This window comes from Periplaneta americana, chromosome 12 (assembly GCF_040183065.1).
Source record: "Periplaneta americana isolate PAMFEO1 chromosome 12, P.americana_PAMFEO1_priV1, whole genome shotgun sequence".
Lineage (NCBI taxonomy): Eukaryota > Metazoa > Arthropoda > Insecta > Blattodea > Blattidae > Periplaneta > Periplaneta americana.
Window position 1 is genome coordinate 37147387 of NC_091128.1, and position 19836 is coordinate 37167222.

At 39.6% G+C, this 19836-nt stretch overlaps 1 protein-coding gene across 8 annotated transcripts in view; it reads right to left on the bottom strand.

Moving 5' to 3' along the window:
* LOC138710297 (zinc finger protein ZFP2-like) overlaps nt 1-19836 on the bottom strand; it is a 32343-nt gene continuing 12507 nt past the window's right edge. For 4 of the 8 annotated variants that reach the window (XM_069841078.1, XM_069841079.1, XM_069841077.1 and 1 more), the window contains one exon: nt 9919-12180. In XM_069841078.1, the coding sequence (XP_069697179.1) occupies nt 11019-12180 (1162 nt within the window). In that variant the 3' untranslated portion in view covers nt 9919-11018. Of the gene's footprint in view, nt 2115-2510; nt 5437-9918; nt 12181-18100; nt 18861-19836 lie in introns of those variants that run through there. The other 4 variants (XM_069841082.1, XM_069841081.1, XR_011335202.1 and 1 more) reach the window with 4 other exon arrangements.

Sequence of the window (19836 nt, forward strand, 5' to 3'; positions counted from 1 at the left end):
AGAGAGATGAGAAGAAATAGAGGATCTAGAGAGAAAAGGAAGGTATGATTTAACGTGCCACGAAGTAAAATGTTTGGACTTCAAAATAAGAACAGAAAATCCATGTGGTTGATAGAGGTCGACATCAGAAATTAAATAACAGACAAACATTGAATACTAAACAGATGAACGATATATGTAGAAGAGTTATATGAAACATGGAATTGTCCAGATGAGATAGCTATACAAAATGAAGCTGTATCAAAAGACGAAAAAATATTTTCAATCTTAAGTGAAGAAGTTGAACTAATGCTTAAGGATATGAAGAATGGGAAAGGAACAGGAGTTGATGGGATCCCCATTAAATTATTGAAATGCTTGGGTGAAGGCAAGAATAAATTCTGTCATTATTCAACGAAATATGTGAGAAAGACGAATGGCCTGAAGATTTTACGCAGAGAGTGTTGATTCCAATACCGAAGAAATAATGTCAAGAATTCTAAGAAGTTCAGGACTATCAGTCTAATATCGCACTCGGCGATGATTTTCTTGCGAGCACTCAATCGACGTTTATGTTCTAAGATGGAAGAAGAGCACTTTGGCTTCAGGAAGGGCAAAGGTACGAGAGTTGCAATTGGACTGCTGCGGACAATCGACGAAAGATACTTAGAGAAGAAGTATTTTCTATTCCTGTTTTATACCTGGATTTCACAGTGTTACTTTTCGATTCAGGGTTGCCAGATGATTCCAGACCAATGTCGCGAACTATATACCATCAAGGCGCCAGAAAGTAGTCAGTAAATTATCTCTGAAGTTGATAGTGAAAGGAGTAAGAAACTTGAAAAGAAATCCTACAGTGTAATTATGAACATAACCATTTATACTCATTAATAAATTTGGAACACTTTTATTGTTAATATTATTTAATACAAAGATCTGGATCATTAAATGGCATTATTCAGCTATGATGGGTATGTTTGATACTTTCATTTTACTGTTTGTTCAACCTGTATTCTGTTTAAATTTAAATTTTAAGAAGCCATGTAATGTGTCGATGAGTTGACTTGAGCATCTGACTCCTCTCCACCTTCAACATCATGTCTTAATCAAATCACCTCATCAACCCGAGTGACAAAATATTCCATAGAACTTCAGCTTTCAACTACCGTCAAAATATGACATCATTAAATTTTAACTTTCAACATACACATATCTTACATTAATATTCTTGCAATAATTAAAATCCAAAAGATATATATATATATATATATATATCGTCTTTAAATGCATGTTATCATTGAATTTTATAGGTTGCTTTAATATCTTGACATGATAATGTTCCTATACTGTTTTATTCATTATGTATGCATTTTATATTTTATATTTCACTAGTGTTCAATTTGTCTAATTTATTGCTTTTCCACCTGATGATGATTTTCTGTAAAATCGAAAATATTCGTGGATACAACCAAGAATTATAGTGTGATCATTGTAACAAAACTTGTTTTTGTACCAATGTGATAAGATGTTCACCGAAATTGTAATATAATTTTCCTTAATATCTGTATTCTATTGTTTGCAAATATTAATCCTACTAAGCTACATAACATATTACATAAAACATCTGTTCTTAATGAGGATCATGAACATGCTGTTGTTACAGAAAGTAATTTAGCAAAGTTTGTACATGTTTACCAGTGGCGAAGTAGCTGAGTGCCACCTTCACCCCATTTTTCGTGCTTTAATAAAATAATTATATTTTATTAATAAATCAAAATAAAATGCATTCCTCACTAATTCATACTTTGCTCTACCTTCTAATCTGTCTTGTATGGCTTAATCCACTCAGTTAATCTCCTTGTGGAGTACGTCAGAAGACCCCCCCCCCCCCAGTCAGGCCACGTGGCTAGCAGACGAAGTAGCGAGGGATGTGGATACTGAAGGTCCCAAGAAGACTTTCCTTTTCACCTTCAGTAAACAAACCCGGTTGCCATGACAACGACTTGCTTACTGTGAATTGCTGGTCCTTTCTGAGAGGCTATTGTGAATGTCTGTTAAAGAGCCGTTCATCTGGTTTCTCTCTTCTCGGTAAACAGAATCTCTCTCTCGTAGGAACATTCGACCAGGGTGGCAAACTGTAATATTTTGCAACTAAATAAGAGAACATAAAATATTATGTAAAGAAATTAAATATTGCTTAAATTAAGATATAACATATATATTTCGTAGCCACCGGCGTGGCTCAGTCGGTTAAGGCGCTTGCCTGCCGGTCTGAAGTTGCGTTCGGGCGCGGGTTCGATCCCCGCTTGGGCTGATTACCTGGTTGGGTTTTTTCCGAGGTTTTCCCCAACCGTAATGTGAATGCAAGGTAATCTATGGCGAATCCTCGGTCTCATCCCGCCAAATATCATCTCGCTATCACCAATCTCATCGACGCTAAATAACCTAGTAGTTGATACAGCGTCGTTAAATAACCAAATAAAATAAATAAATATATATTTCGTTTTTTTTTAACATTAGCATCTCTTGAATATTATATTTGTGTATATTTTAGAATATTTGGAGTACTTTGCAATAAAGTTGGCATAAAATTTGAAAGTACATTGTAGTCTATACATGTTCTTTGTCGTGACAAATGCAGTGAAATGTTAAGGTGTTAGCAAGTGTATTAATACGTTAAAAAGATGAATCCGTTAAACGATTTAGTGTGTAATCTTATGGAGACATCGTTCTCTCGTTGTTCTCCACAAGATAAACGGAAAACCGAAACCTCGCATTAATATAACTGTGAGCGAAGTGTAAAGTAAAAGATTTGAAAGTGATCTGAGAAACGTCGCTTTTTTCTGTTGATCTAAAATACGCTTACCCGCCTCGAAAAACGTAATATTTTCCCGGACTCGGAGCTCTTGAATATCCTTCTCTACAATATACTTCAGGCAATTTTTAGAGTTAGCGGCGTGGTCCCCAGAAAATTTCACAGAGTGCTCGGCGACGGAACACGGGGAATCTCCATGTTCAGCACCGCCGCACTTTGCAAATAACCTGTTGTTAGTGCAACGTTTTTGCGCATGTCCGAACCGTTGGCACCTAAAGCACCGCATTGGGATCGGCACATACGCACGAACTAGGACAAGCTTATAGCCGACAAGGATGTATTCGGGTAGGACAGGCTTTTCGACGGTCAAAAAAAACAGTGCTCAGGGGAACAGTCTGTCCGTTCCGTTTACGTAATAAACGGTAAGCCTTGCACACGAACTGCTCCGCCAGTTCTAGTTGGAGCTCTTCATCAGAGAGATATCGTCCACAGAATCCGTATGCACTACTCCCAGCGTGGTGTTCAGCGAGGAGTGCCGTTCGACTTTAATAGGGTTAGACCATAGCAACTTGGCTTTCAACAGCGTCTCACTCTGTTTGAAGATATGGTCTCGATGAGGGAACTACCGTTGCATAGTCGAGTTCCATTTTTGACCTACCCAATGAGTCCGTCGAGTGCGCGTCTCACGTAAAATGGACTGATGTTCTCCATTGCTTTTTTTTTCCATCCAATGTGATACTAATAAGTTTTGGAGGCGGCACTTTAACTGTTACTTTCTCAGAGTCCAAGTCCATTGCAATGTTCGTCATATTACCACCCGCCATGTCTACTGCTAACTTCTGTTTCATGTGATGTTTTTCTGAGGGAGGGGGAGAAGAGGGCGAGGACATATTGAACTGGCCCCCACTACGGAACCGTCGGCGTCAGCCTGCCACTGAGAAGAGGGCGTAAGAAATGACACCTAAAATTTCTTCATGGTCTGTTCCGGCTATGAGCCCCCCCACAGCCCGATCCCAAGCTACCCACCTCACGCAAGTTACCCTTCAAATTGGGCATTATACACCAAATGGCAAGTCTTACACCAGAGGCACGTCGCAGTTCTATGCCCCTACCACGGGAATAACTGCCCGTGGCTCCCCACTCTACACTGAACACAACTGCCGGACTACTCTGCTATCTCCGACCCACCCACCAAAGCCAGAGTAATCCGAGACAGCACAGCTTCAGGGCACTTGTGGTTGATTACACTGCGACACCCATTAGTCAGCGGTAACACGTCGGAGCGATATATCCGCCCCGGCAAGCAGAGTCGTTCACTGGTGCGTCTAAATCGCCCTGGGCCCCATTGGGCCTCTACGTGAATGTACGTGACCTCTGGTCCGGGCTCGGCACCTAAACTTGCATATAGGGACAGTATGAACGGTCCACTATTGCTTCCTTGCTGGGTGCCGTGTCGGGCCACACAAGTCGTAAGTCGCGCTCGAAACCGTGGGAAAGGACCACGGAGATAGGAAAGATCCCCGCTGATGAGATGGGAGTTACAAGCCAACGAAACTTAACCTACTAATGAATACAAGTAGCTAGAAGGGGAATAAGTACGAGGCCTAATCAAGCATTCTCAGCAAATCCCGTCATGTAAGCGGACGTGGCCAGACTATACAGCGGGGATGGAAAGGTGAATATGGCTGTGAAGATGTGGTGGGTGGTGCTGGGAAAGATTGAAGAGAAAGACGAGAGAGCAAAAAGGGCTTGACGGTGATAATACAATAAATGTGCAGAAAGGAATGCACGAGAGCCACCATTGCACCCCGCGGTCAAAAACTTGGAGGAACCGATCTGGATTGGTCAAATCCCATGATGATGGAGAGTATCTAAAAGGCGTAATTTAGATGTATTTGCTGAGCCATAAATAAAACAGCCATAATCTAACTTTTATCTGATAAGGGCACGACACACACTTAACAGCATTATGTGGTCTGCACCTAAGCAAACCCCTGACAAAAGGCGTAAAATATTTAGGCACTTTTCACATAGCCTTCTTTAATCACGCATAGGTGCCTCCCACGTTAATTTATTATCAAAGATAGGGCTCAAAAATCTCGCAGTGTCTGTATATTGCAACTTCACTCCATTAAGACGCAGTTCAGGATGTAGATGAAGTCCACCATGATTGTAGAAGTGAACGCACTGCGTTTTGAGAGTCGAGAATTTAAAGCCATTGTGAACAGCCTGTTCTGATAGCACGTTGATGGCGAGTTGCAACAGTCGAACGATAGATGGGAGATATCGGTAGCTATAATATAAAGCGAAGTCACCAATGTACAACAGAGAAGATACTCGTCCACCTACACAGTGGGCAATTCCAGTGATCGCAATGCAGAAAAACAGAAGGCTTAATACAGACCCTTGCGGAACGCCATTTTCTTGGAGATGTTCTTTAGAAAGTGTGGTGCCTACTCGAAGTCGGAAATACCGCTCTGCCACGAAGTCAACAATCATGCAGAGTTTGCAGAATTCCATAACGCCATGTGGTATCATAAGCTTCTTCTAGATCAAAGAAGACTGCCGCAAGATGTTCCTTCTTGAACACATTTCTAATGGTGGTCTCCAGGCGAACAAGATGATCTGGGTCTGATCTGTACCTACGAAAACCACATTGGATATTAGATAATCGGTTTTCCGACTCGATTACCCACAACAGGTGTTTGCTTATCTTTTCCATAACATTACATACACAGCTGTTGAGATAAATTCGCTTATAGTTCCCAGGTAAATAAGGATCCTTTCCTGGTTCCTGGACAGGGATTATAATGGCGTACCGCCAAGCAAATGGAAATACTATCTCATTCCATATTCTGTTATATATTGACAGAAAAAAGGATTTTCCAGCTGGCGGAAAATAGCGAAGCATGCGGTTGTGGATGTTGTAAGGGCCAGAGGAGGTGTCAGAGGATGTGTCTAGTGCCGCCTCCTCCTCCTCCTCGGATGTGAACAGTGCATTATAGTTTTCAGTGTTATCACATCTAGAAGCTAGGATTCGTTTTTCTGCAGCGTCTTTGATTTTTAGAAATTCCGGGACATAATTCCTTGAGCTGCTTATTTGTGCATAAGAGGTAGCAAATATTTCAGCAATTTCTATGGGACTGGTGGTCGTTACGCCATTATTCAGAAGGCTCGGAATTACATAAGTTACTGGGGTTTAAAAGGGGTGCGTGAACTACTTTGGCTCTTTGCGTCCTTATCTAAAATCCTTCACAAAAAATACAATACAATAACCAGAATGCTTAAAAGAACTAAAAAATGTTGTCACGGTTAAAACAAGGTATACAAATGCAGTTTCAAAAAGATGCATGAAAATAATAATAGTGAGCAGTTCACAGACCTTAGCTGGTATTTAAAAAGAAACAATAAAATAATATAATAAATGGCATCTGGAATAAATTATCTGGTGCATTTCTAAAATGCTCGGAGGTAAAAGGTCCAAATGTCAAAAACACATATTAAACAAAATATAGAACCTCCGGATGTAAAGGGTAAGGAGGACAAGTAAAACAGGTCAGTAAAAAACTAAATCGTCCTGACAAGTCCTGTATTCGATAAAAAAAATCTCAGAACTGCATTTCTACAATTGAAGTCATTTCCAAGAGCGTCACGTAGAGTCGGTCGAAGTCCATATTGTTGACGGACACGGTCACATATTCTACAATGCAATAAAAATTTTTGCACCGTATGCAGAACATGGCATATCTCACACTCCGGCTGAGGCTCGCCACATAGGAGATGGGCATGTGGAATTACAGAACTAAGTTTCCTCATTATTCGACGGATTTTGTCCCATACGATGTTAGCTGGGACTTTCTTTTTCAATGAATTGACGTAATTTGTCCAGGACGTCTTCTTAGCATCGCACACATTGCAAAGAGCTTTGGCTCAAAGACGTTTAAACTGCACAACATTTTCTTGGGTCGGGTGGCGCTCAAATTGGCGTAAGGCACGTTTGCGGTCTCTGATTGCATCTCTGCAGACATCCATCAACCAGGGAACAGGGAAGCGTTTTGGCCTGCAAGACGACTGGGGGATAGATAATTCTGTTTACTTTACATCCACATTTGAGAAATGTTCCACTACGGAGTCCACACTTTCATGTCCGTTATCATCGAATGATATGGACCTCTGAAAATCCAATCCAGTCCGCCTTTTTAATAACCCAGTTTGGAGAGCGAGATTCCGCAGGACGTAAAGCAGACATACGCATTCGGATGGGGTAGTGGTCACTACCATGTAGGCCGTGAATCACAGACCAATCGAAATGCGTGGACAAAACTGGACTATAAATGGAGATATCTGTCATAGAGAAAGTACCATAAGCCAACGATAGATGTGTTGCTTCCCCTGAATTCAGAGTAATGAAATTTAAATGGGTACATACCTGTGTTTTCCGGGGTTTTCCCTCAACCCAATATGAGCAAATGCTGGGTAACTCGTTGCTGGACCCCATACTCACTTCACTGACATTCTCTCCTTCATCTCATTCAGACGCTAAATAACCTAAGATATTGATACAGCGTCGTAAAATAATCTACTAGATAAATCATCGGAATCCCAAGAGTGGTGGGATGCATTGAAATCCCCCACTTATTAATAAGGAGCACGTACTTGTGACAGGATATGCTCAATGTCAGTCACAGTGAAAGGTGTATCTGAAGGCATATACATACAGACAATTAAAAACGGAATGCTGGGAAATTATTGTTGCGGCTACACAATGATGAGAAGGGGTAGTTTTGATGATAGAGGAAAATATACATTGGCTGAGTAGGAGAGCACAAGCTCCGTTGGCACGAATACCAGCAAGGTGTTTGTACCAATGAACGTACTGTCCCGAGATACACAGGGACTTTTCGGGCAGGAGGTGTGTCTCCTGAAGACATAAAATAGCAGGGTTCTCATGATAGATCAATTGTTGTAGTTCTGTAAGTCTGCTGCGTACACCATTCACATTCCACTGTACAATATCAGTCATCTTAAGGAGCTAAATCATGGTAGTGGCTTCACAGGATATCTTCTCTTCTTATCTTTTCGATGATTTCGTGCCTTTGACTGTGACTGTTTAGCCCTTGCAGTTCGTCGCACACCTGATCGTGATCTTGATCGAGAACGGGATCGAGAGCGTGGTCTCGACTTGGCACCCGAACAAGTAGTGCGACGTCGTGGCAATCAATCAGGCCTTGAATCTTTCTGTGTTGCCACGGCAGAGATCTTTCTTGGAACGGAAGGCCAGACATCAAGCCCATACATATCGTCGCACTCCGCGTATATCTGGGTAGCGATCTCAGTGGGCTTCCCTGGTATATTTCCAAGAGGTGGAGTCTGTGCGCAAACATCAATTTCCTCCGTTGCTTTTTGCAATTCTGAGTCATAGGCCTTTTCCGTGGCTTTTTTTTTTTTTGATCAAAATTACGCTTACACGCCTCTAAAACAGCAATATTTTCTCGGACTCGGAGCTCTTGAATATCCTTCTCTACCATATACTTCGGGCAATTTTTTAGAATTACACGTGTGCTCCCCAGAACAATTCACTTAGTGATCGGCGCCGGCACGTGGGGAATCCCCATGGTCAGCACCGCCGCGCTTTGCACATATGATATTGTTAGTGCAACGTTTTTGCCTATGTCCGAACCGATGGCCCGTGAAGCACCGCATTGGGCACATACGCACGAACTGGGATACACTTATACCCGACAAGGGTGTATTCCGGTAGGCCAGGCTTTTCGAATGTCAAAAAGACTGTGCTCAGTGGTACAGCTCGTCCGTCCCGCTTACGTAATAAACGTTGAGTCTTGGACACAGACTGCTCCGCCAGTTCTAGTTGGATCTCTTCGTCAGACATACTGTCCAGAGAATCCGTATGCCTTGGTCCCTGTGTGGTGTTCAGCGAGGAGTGTCGTTCGACTTTAATAGGGTAAGACCCTAGCAACTTCGCTTTCAACAGAGTTTCACTCTGTTTTAGAGGTATAGTCTCGATGCAGAGACACCGTTTCATAGTCGAGTTGCATTTTTGACCTTCCCAACGAGTCCGTCGAGTGCGCGTCTTACGTAGAATGGAGTGATGTTCTTCAGAGTCTTTTCTGTTCCATTCAAGGTGATACTAATGAACTTTGGAGTGGCACTTTAACTGTTACTTTCTCAGGGTCCAGATCCATAGCAATATTTGTCATATGACCACCAGTCTTGTGATTTTTCAATTTTTCTTTCTTTTTAACCTTTTCTAAAGGTGGAGGGGAAGAGCGCGAAGAAGCCATTTTGAAACTGGCCCCCCCTACGGAACTGTGGGCATCATGTAGTGAGGTGGATCATTTACGGGCCGAGGGCGCACTACGTATTAGAAGCAGCAAGTCAAGGCCATATGCTGGTAATTTCGGAATGGTGTGTCAATATGTAGCCTTATATTCCTGTATTAGTAGGTGCTTTCATTCTATAAATTCTGTGCTATTTTTTTTTTTCCTGTTCTCTGAAAGAAAATGTTAGGCAAATTACTGAAAATCGCACCTCAGCGGCTGACGAGCTTTACCAGCAAATTACTTATGCATATGTAAGGAGTATGTAGCCGCTAATATCACTATCAATTTATATTACAGAGTATCAGTTTACCCTTGCAGCAAATATACGAATAGAACATAACAGTACTAAGTTTACGCGCGTCAACACAATCTCCAATTTTTGCGGTTATGGCTGCTGCGCGTACCCAATAAGCATCCGTGATCAGGCGGACCAAAACTCAAAATCCTTACCGTACTTGAGTATGGAAACTCATAATGTAATTTCCCAGCATAGAAAATAAATATATATTCACGTTGGACTACGTGTAAGCACATACTTTCTTAGATTTAATTCTTATATGTGAAAGATTCTGCGGAGATCACATTTGAAAGGCATTTCGCCTGTGTGAAAGAATATAATGTCTTTCTTTACTCGTCCTAGAACAGAATTCTTCCCCTTTACATCGCATTGATACGGTCTCTCCCCTCAATGTAACCAGGAGAGATTTTTCAACAGACGAGGTTTTGAAATGCACTTCCACAGCCATCGCATTCGGTGGTATCGCGCATGTATATAGGCGAGCGTGACAGACAGACAGATAGATAGATAATGCTTTATTTTTTCTGGCAGAGGATAAAAAGGAAATACATGATAATATAATGTTAGTACAACAGAAAATTAAATGTACACCTAAGACAAGATCTAAACAGAAAAATATGCATAAGTCAGAGAATTATCGAACTTAAATACTTACTTACACTAAATGACAAATTACATTACGTGATTGCTTTATAAACTAGTTACATATGTGAATTCTAATATATACTGTGGGACACTGTACGTTCCAAAATAAGATGTTTCAGGTTTGGACTTGAAAGCGTTTAAGATCAGGTAGCCCTTAACATCTGTTAGTAATGAATTCCAAGAACGGATAGTGTCTATTATAAAAGACGAAAAATACGCGGAAGTTCTCTGGAGAGGAACTGACAATAGAGTTTCGTGTTGTGGCCGAGTATGCAGATTATGATGTGTGATTAGATTATGAAATCGTGATGCTAGGTATTTAGGGGTTGATATGTGCAAGATCTGATACAGAAGAGACAGGCAATGCAAACTGCGTCTGTCAGCCAGCCTTGACAAGGCAGTTCACTGAAAGACGGCCAGACATGATCATAGAGACGGATATTACATATAAACTGAACACAGGCATTATGGACACGCTGTAATTTTGAGTCAGATCATGGCTGAGATCACTTAATAGAACGTCGTAGTAGTCGAACAAAGGCATGACAAGTATGTGGACTAAGATTTGTTTTAATTTAAAAGAAAGAAAATGTTTATTCGTTGACGTGAGTGGAGTATAGAAAATACTTTTTTACGTACATGTTTAATCTGTGTCGCCCAGTTTGTGTTCATCGATATGAAAACCCAGATTTTTCACAGTTCCACTAAACGGGATTTCAGGGTTATTCACAACTATGGTGGGAAGAACTGAATTTTTTACATTTCGACAGAAGTCTCTGATTTCCTAATAAGACAGCCTGTGATTTTTCAGGGATCATAATCAATCCAAATTTCGACGATCTGTTTGGGAAAAAGTTGGCTCAGACTCCAAACTTGAATGCCTTTAGATTTGGAGAATGCAAACGTGCCATGTTGAAGATGCCGATTCTGAGGAACATTTTCAACACGCTTCTGAACCACATGGCTTTTTGCTTCCGTGTATACGTCCGTGCCTAATTAAACCTTGCGAAACCGAGAAACATTTTCCACACATCTCGCATTTGAACGGCCTTTCGCGTGTGTGTATGCGTGTATGTTTTTTTAGATTTGCCGAATTTGAGAAACACTTGTCACACATTTCGCATTTGAATGGCCTTTCGCCTGTGTGAATGTGTACATGTTGCTTTAAGTTTTCTGCTCTTGAAAAACACCTTCCACATACATGGCACTTGAATGGCCTTTCGCCTGTATGTATGCGATTATGAGTTTTTAAATGTGCAGGTCCAGGGAAACACTTTCCACACACCTCGCATTTGAATGGACTTTCGCCTGAGTGAATGTGTGCATGTTGCTTTAACTGTCCTGATCGTGAGAAACTCCTGCCACAGACGTGGCATTTGAATGGCTTTTCGCCTGTGTGTATGCGTGCATGTATGGTTAGATGTGGAGCTACAGAGAAACACTTTCCACACACTTCACATTTGAATGGCATTTCACCTGTGTGAATGCGACAATGTTTGTTGAAATTTGCCAAATCTGAGAAACACTTTCCACACTCGTTACAACAGAATGGCCTTTCTCCTGTGTGTATGCGTGCATGCACGCTTAAAACTCGTGATTCTGAGAAACTCTTACCACACACGTTGCATTTGAATGGCCTTTCACCTTTGTGTATCTGAGCATGCCTCCGTAAATTTGAAGGTACCGAAAAACACTTTCCACACACTTGGCATTTGAATGGCGTCTCGCCTGTGTGTATGCGTGCATGTGTGTTTAAATTTGTAAGTACAGAAAAACCCTTTCCACATACCTCGCATTTGAATGGTCTTTCGCCTGTGTGAATGCGTACATGTTGCTTCAAGTCACCTAAACGCGAGAAACATTTTCCACATACGTGACATTGGAATGGCCTTTCGCCTGTGTGAATGTGAGCATGTCTGCTTAAATAAGTCGATTCTGAGAAACATTTTCCACACAGCTCGCATTTGAATGTAATTTTTATTGAATTATGACTTGTGTCATCAACGTTTGAACTGTTGCTACCACAGTGTGTCAATTTGTCTTCTTTGAGCTCAAAGTCGGCGCGTTCTTCTGACACATTCTTCTCAACATTATTCACAATTCTGAAATGAAAATAAAAATGTAACAGTCTCTACAGTAGACAATGTGGTGAAATGACAACATAAATGTTAACTCGCACCTCATTTCTTTATAATATTTCAAAGGATCCACATCCTAAATTACACAATAAGAACACAGGCCAATGAGAAAAAATAAAAAAAAGATTGCCTTGATTAAACATGTCCTTGAAGTTACTTGTCGCACCGATTCAAAATATGCCATTGGATAGACCATACCAGCTCTATTTCTTAAGATACTGTTGGGTTTATAGATGTATATAATGATTATATAATACAATATATTATAAATCTGAGTTGTTACATTATCTGTAATATCTTCTAGATGGTTATTACCAGGGAACGGATTTATATGGACTAAAAATATATGAAATATGTAAATATATATGTAGTTATTTTTACCAAAATATGGAATTAAATATGGATTTTTACCAAAATATGGAATTAAATATGGACTTAAAATTATAAAAAAATGACTATGTACGTTAAATATTGGTACATTTTAATCAAACTAAACAAAAAATATAATGGACGTACCTTATCTTCCAATGTAGTTTCAACAAAACACAATTTTTATTGTCTGTTACCATAACAATAGGTTACAAACATTTCTTTCAAGTGCTGAAAAGTGAATCTTCTTCTATTGTCTCTGAGGATAGATTTATACTGACTAAAAGAGCGTTCGACGTCACAAGAAGTAACTGGTACATAATTCAATTTCACAATGTCTGCTGGGGATAAGTCCAAGTTAATCTTCACTGTTGATTCACCACTCATCACAGCAACAACCTTTTGTAGTTCTTCATATCCAGGGTTTTTTGAAAGTACAGTGTCCACCTTAGCTCTTACTGCATCTGCAACTTTACCTCTACCACGATTCAGTTGTTCCACAGTACTATTTATAATTTCAAAACTTTCAGATAGTGAAAGGTGCCTATTTTGGAGACTTTTGAGCGTTTTTATGATGCATGAAAATGTATGCTGAATGTGAGCTAAGTCATTCTTCACACTTATGTCACAGGTAACTGTTTTCGCAGTATCAATCGAGACTGCATCTTCAGAGTCCAATGCAAGGAGAACATTGTTAATAGAGTCTATATGTTCGGCATAATATTCAACTGCTTCTAGCCATGTACCCCATCTAGTTAAAATTGGCTTTGGTGGCAATGGAATTTCAGGGTACATTTCTTTCAACACGTTAACTCTACTGGGAGCTTTGAGAAATACTTTTTTCACTGATGAAATCAACAAATCTACTTTAGGGAAATTGTCTCTGACCACTTCTGCCACACGATGAAATGCATGCGCCACACAAGTAAAATGAGTCAATTTAGGATATACAACAGATAATGCTTGTCCAGCTTTGACCATATAAGGGGCAGCATCGCTAATAAAGAATAACACATTATCGTACATAATACCCTTTGGCCACAGGATACCCATAGCTTCGTTGAACAGTTTAACTATAGTTTTGTTATTGCACTTTTCTAGAACATCACAATGTAAAAGAATTCGTTCAGAATATTGTTCACTTAACAAACCGATAACTACATTACCAACAAGTCTACCTTCTTTGTCGGGAGTCTCATCAATGGAAACCCAAATTGAACTATCTTTAATTTCATCTCTTATCTTCTGTATTGTCTCATCGTAGATGGATGGAGCATACGTCTTCCTAAGTGTTGACTCATCCGGGATTGTATGTTGAGTATATTTTTCAAGGAATTCCCTGAAGACCTTATTCTTTAGTTTGTAGAGAGGAATATCAGCAGAGATGAGAGAACGGCACAGGTCGATGTTAAACTCAGATCTTACATTCGATGTTGTTGGTTGTGTTAAAAACAATTGTCTCTGCTTGGAATTTAGTTGTTTGTTGGCCTGATGTTTACTAGTTGTAATGTGTTGTTGCACCAGGAACTTTTGTGTAGATGATACTGCACACTGACACAAATTACAAAATAATATTTTATTGTCAGTTGATAAACCATCTTCTTTAAATTCTGAAATGTAACTTGTTAGTTTTGATTTTAAATTGACTGAAAATCGTACTTTTGGCATATTTACCGTCTTTATAGTATGATTTACAAAACTGAACCTATGTGTACTCTGACTGGCATTTAACTGTTGAGCTGCACAACTGAAGTCTGTTAAAAATTTTAAATTAAATTAATACAGTTTTGTAACTTACTTTCCCATTGTTGATAGGACTGCTAATTTTCAAATAACTCTGATGTTAAAGGGATTACTGAACATGTGTTTAAATCTCTATTGTTGAAATGTATTTTTAAAAGTTAATGGAATTTTGTTTTGTTTTATTGTTAAACCTAATATAATATGGACTGTTTTATATGAAATATGGAAAATATATGGAAATTAACGAAAATATGTACTAAACTCTAAAATATGGAAAAATATGGAAAATAAAAGTAGGATTTTTCAACCCTACACATTGTGAAACATAAAGATAATGCAAAATATAAATTATATTAGCTTTATAAGTAAATATGTATTTACATATAAATCCTTTCCCTGGTTATTACAATCTTGGTGGACTACAGATAAATTTGGATTTCATCTCTATACGCACTTGCCCATCGGCGATTGTTCTTCTCTAACCCAGTTTGTGTTTTGCATGCGTACAAGTTAATAAGTATTGTGTGTTACATGCTTCCATATGTAAGTTTACATCCCAACATTGTATTCTGAATTGTAATTTCTTACTTATATTGTTGTTCTCTATTGGAAGACTACTGCATTCTGGGCCATCGTCTTCAGGCTTTCCAATATATCTCGGTCAAATTTTCTTTAAGCTTCAAGGACAGAAGTTTCGTGATTGCAGTACACAACTATTTCCTCTTGAGCACCTATGGTGTAGATGGCGGAATTATAAATGCCTGGTTTGTGTTAAGTGGACTGCTAAACAATCATGACTAGTATCAAGGCGAAAATTGGCTGGTTGATTTAATTCCCTTCCCATATTGTCTGTTATTCCAGATCTTGGTTTTTCGGTGCAGAAGTAATTGTTTAAAGAATCTTTCCTTTGTTTTGCATCTCATTTGTTTCTTGGTGGAATCAATATTCAGAAGTGTTTTCTTTTGAATCATTTTGGTTCCTTTTTTTTGTCAAGTAATTAATTATATTGTGGTCACAGGTGTGCATAATTATATTCTCAATCATATTGTTCCATTTGTACACATCGAGCATCGCAAAGGGATGGGTATTTCACAGGAGTTCTACCTGAATAATCGCGATGTATCATGCTATATTTGTGGAGAAACACATTTAAAGCAAGTAACAAACCTATTTCCAAGTTTGTGAATGCACCATATCTATGCTATTTTGTTGTCAAGCTTGCAAATCAAGATAGGCCATGAAGTCCTCAATAAGCAGCTCAAGGAATTATGACCCGGAATTTATGAAAATCAAAGATGTTGCAGAAAAATGGAACCTAAATTTTAAATCTGATAACACTGAAGAATGCAATGCACAGATCACATCCGAGGAGCTAGAGGCATCACTAGACACATCCCCTGACACCTCCCCTGGCCCTGACAAAATTCATAACTGCATGCAACTCCATTTTCCGCCAGCTGGAAAATCCTTTCTTCTGTCAATATATAACAGAATCTGGACTGGGGCTGTATTTCCATCTGCATGGCGTTCCGCCATTGTAATCCCAGTCGAGAAACCGGGAAATGATCCTTCTTTACCTCGCAATTATAGGCCAATTTGTCTCACCAGCTGCGTATGCAAGGTTATGGAAAAGATGATAAGCAAACGCCTCACGTGGGTACTCGGATCGGAAAACCGATTATGTAATATCCAATGTGGTTTTCGTAAGCACAGACCCGCCGCAGACCATCTTGTTTGACTGGAGACAGCCATTAGAGATGCCTTCCTGAAGAAGGAATATCTTGTGGCGGTCTTCTTTGATCTAGAAAAGGCTTACGATGCCACATGGCGGTATGGCATTCTGCAAACTCTGCATGATTGGGGACTTCGTGGCAGTCTACCAACATTTATTGCTAAATTCATTGCAGAGCACCGCACTTTGTAATGAACATCTCCAAGAAAACTGCGTTCCGCAGGGGTCTGTATTAAGCATTCTTCTTTTCCGCATTGTGATCAATGGCCTTGCCCACTGTGTGGGTGACCGAGTATCTTCTCTGTTGTACGCTGATGTTTCATTTTATATTAGAGCTCCCGATTTTTACCATCCATCAGTCGACAGTTGCAACTGGTCATCAACGTGTTATCAGAACGGGCTCTTCGCAATAGTTTTAAATTCTCCACTATAAAAACGCAGTGTGTCCACTTCTATAACAATCGTGGACTGCATCCACATCCTGAACTGCGTCTTAATGAAGTAGAGTTGCAATATACAGACAATGCGAGATTTTTTATTATTTTTGAATATAAATTAACGTGGGAGGAGCATATACGTGATTTGAGAAGGTGTTGCGGAAAAAATGTTAAATATTTTACGCCTTTTGTCAGGGGTTCACAGGGGTACAGACCACATAGTGCTTTTACGTCTTTATCGTGCTCTTATCCGGTCGAAGCTGGATTATGGCTGTTTTATTTATGGCTCAGCAAATAAATCCAAGTTACCTCTCTTGGACATTATCCATCATCATGGGTTTCGACTACCTATAGGGGCCATCCGAACTAGTCGGATAGAGAGCCTGTATTCGAAGCAGGGAAGCCATCACTGTATCGGCGACGTAATGTCTTGTTGTGCTCATATGCTGTAAAGCTCCGCTCACAGCCCGCGCACAATTCTTACGACTCCTTTTACCATCTGTCTCTTTACGGCCGATACAGTAAAAATCCATGAAGACTTCATCCAGCAGGTGTGCGGTTTCGTGAACTGCTTTGCGAGCTCGACATCTGCCTGTCAACAGTTCGCACAATGGAATATACGACCACTCTACCATGGATTATGTAAGTCTGAGCCGAAGTTTTAAGAATTTTACACCAGCTTTTGTTTATAGACTTCGTTTTATCGAACTTTTACCACAGTTTCCAAATTATTCATTAGTAATTACTGACGGATCCCAAGTAAATGATTGTGTTGGTTGTTGCTTTGTTGCAAATAGACACATATTTAAATATAAATTGAGCAGTACCCTAGTGTTTTTACCGCAGAACTATATACTTTTTATAGAGCTTTATTGTTTTTAATTAGACAACCCCGGAGCAGATTCCTTATCTGCTCCGACTCTTAAAGCGCCATTCAGTCCCTGCAGCGTTTGAATTTTAATGATCCACTTGTGTTGAGAACCCAGGAATTTTTCCATACTCTCCTAACCTCTGATTATGAGATTGGAGTAGTGTGGAGTCCGGGTCATGATGGCATTCCTGGAAACGAGGCAGCGGATGCTGCAGCACGGGATGGTGCTATGAATGGGTCTGAGGTGTATTGGCGTGCGAGGTGGCAAGATATTCAGGTAATTACCTGAAACATATGTTATGGTGGCAATGGGAAGGAGAATGGTCTGCACAATAGGGAAATAAATTACGAAGAATAAAGAATACTGTTCGCATTTGGGATTCGTCCACAAGAGCGACACAACATGAAGAAATATTACTCACCCAGTTGTGGATTGGACACTGACATCTGACGCATGGCCATCTCCTATGCAGCGAGCCATGTGATATATGCCATGTTCTACTTACAGTGGAACATTTTTATCGCAGTGTAGAAAATATGACCGTGTCCGTTGGCAGTATGGAATTTGGCCGACTCTACGTAACACCCTTGGAAATGATTTTAATTGTACAAATGCAGTTTTGAGATTTTTATCGAATACAGGACTTGACAGGATGATATATTGTTTTATTGATCCGTTTTACTTATCTTCCGGACCCTTTACATCCGGAGGTCACATTCGTTGTTTTATATATGTTTTTAACACACTTGACATTTGGACCTTTTACATGCGAGCATTTTAGAAATGAGCCAGATAATTTATTTCTGGTGGCATATGATTTATTATTTTATTACTTCCTTTTAAATACCAGCTAAAGTATGTGAGCTGCTCACTGTTATGTTTTTTATGCATCACCCTGTTGAAACTGCATTTGTTTGCCTTGGTTTAACCGTGACAACGCTTTTTAGTTCTTTTAAGCATTCAAATTATTGTATTTTGTTTCTGTTTTTGGAGAATTTTAGATTAGGGTGCAAATAATCATAGTAGCTATTATGACATGTTCCATATCATGTATATGATCAGTGGATGCAATAAATGATTGCGATTATTATGATTATAGCTGACGCGTCCTTTTAAACCCCACTAACTAACTATGAAGTCCTCTTATTGTATTCAAAACGTGTATTTAGCATTTGCACTAGTGGACAAATGGAAAGAGACGTACCAGTGGTTAATATCATAGGCGTCGATCGAAATAATCGTGGTAAGAGGTCACATACTGATCTACCTTCAGCTATGAGACCTGTGCCGCACATATTCCATGAGCTACCATAGCTGTGAGTAGATGAATCTTGTATGTCTGTGTGATATAGCACAAGATAAAGAACAGCAACAGTGAATTTCTAACAACTTCACATAGTGAATGCTTTGACGAGAAGTTGAGTGACCTGATTAGGGACCTAAATCTCTCCAAGGAGTCCTCTGAATTGTTCATCTCCAGAATAATTCAGCCTGGAACAAAAGTTACATTTCACTGAAGGTAGCAAAGGATTTGCTGCCAATTTTTACTTAAGACAAGTACCAAGTAGTCTGGAAAGACATCGGAGGCCTTCTGACGAAAATGAGTGTCTCAGAATATACTCCAAGTGCTGCCTTTCCATCAATAGCAGTTCAAGGTGTGGTTTGAAATGTGTTCTTTTAAGCAATGCCAACAAATATGCCTCCATTCCATTTGGTCACATGAAAGAAGAGTACAATTTCATCCCTTTAGTCCTGGAAGAGATAAAATGCCAGAAACATCAATGAATCATCTGTGTAGACTTGAAAATGATTTTCTTCTTGGACAAAACAAAGTGGCTACATAAATATTCTTACTTTCTATAGATTTTGGATAGTATGGCCAAAGATAAACTTTGGGTCAGAAAGGATTGGCATCCAGGGCAAGATGTGCTAGCGGGTCCATAATCAATTCCGGTTGGGACAAGTTGCCTAGTTATGGTTTTGCCTGTACTCATTAAGAGCAAATGCTGGAAAATATTCGGCTCTGGAGCCTGAACTCATTTAACTCATTTCGCCGTCATTACCACCTTCATCTCATTCAGACACTAGAGAAACATAGATGTTGATAAAGCATCGTAAAATAAACAATTAAAAAATAATCTGTTGTTCGTGGATCTGTATACGATTACCTGAAACATTAAAGTGTTTCTCCAATAAATACAGTTCAACAAGATTGAAGCTTCATCCAAGGCACTACATACGAAATAAGCGAGTGCCACTACATTTCAACTACAACTATTATAAATACTTCCACAGTGTCTACCGAAGATATGGAAGAAAAGTTAGTTACATTTTAATTACCACAACTTAATTATTACACATATGCATCATGGAAAAATATTAATCATATTTCATATCTTACGCTCTCATCAAACTTGTTGTTTAAGTTCTCTAGTCTTCATTTGAACGGACATGCAGCCAACTTAAA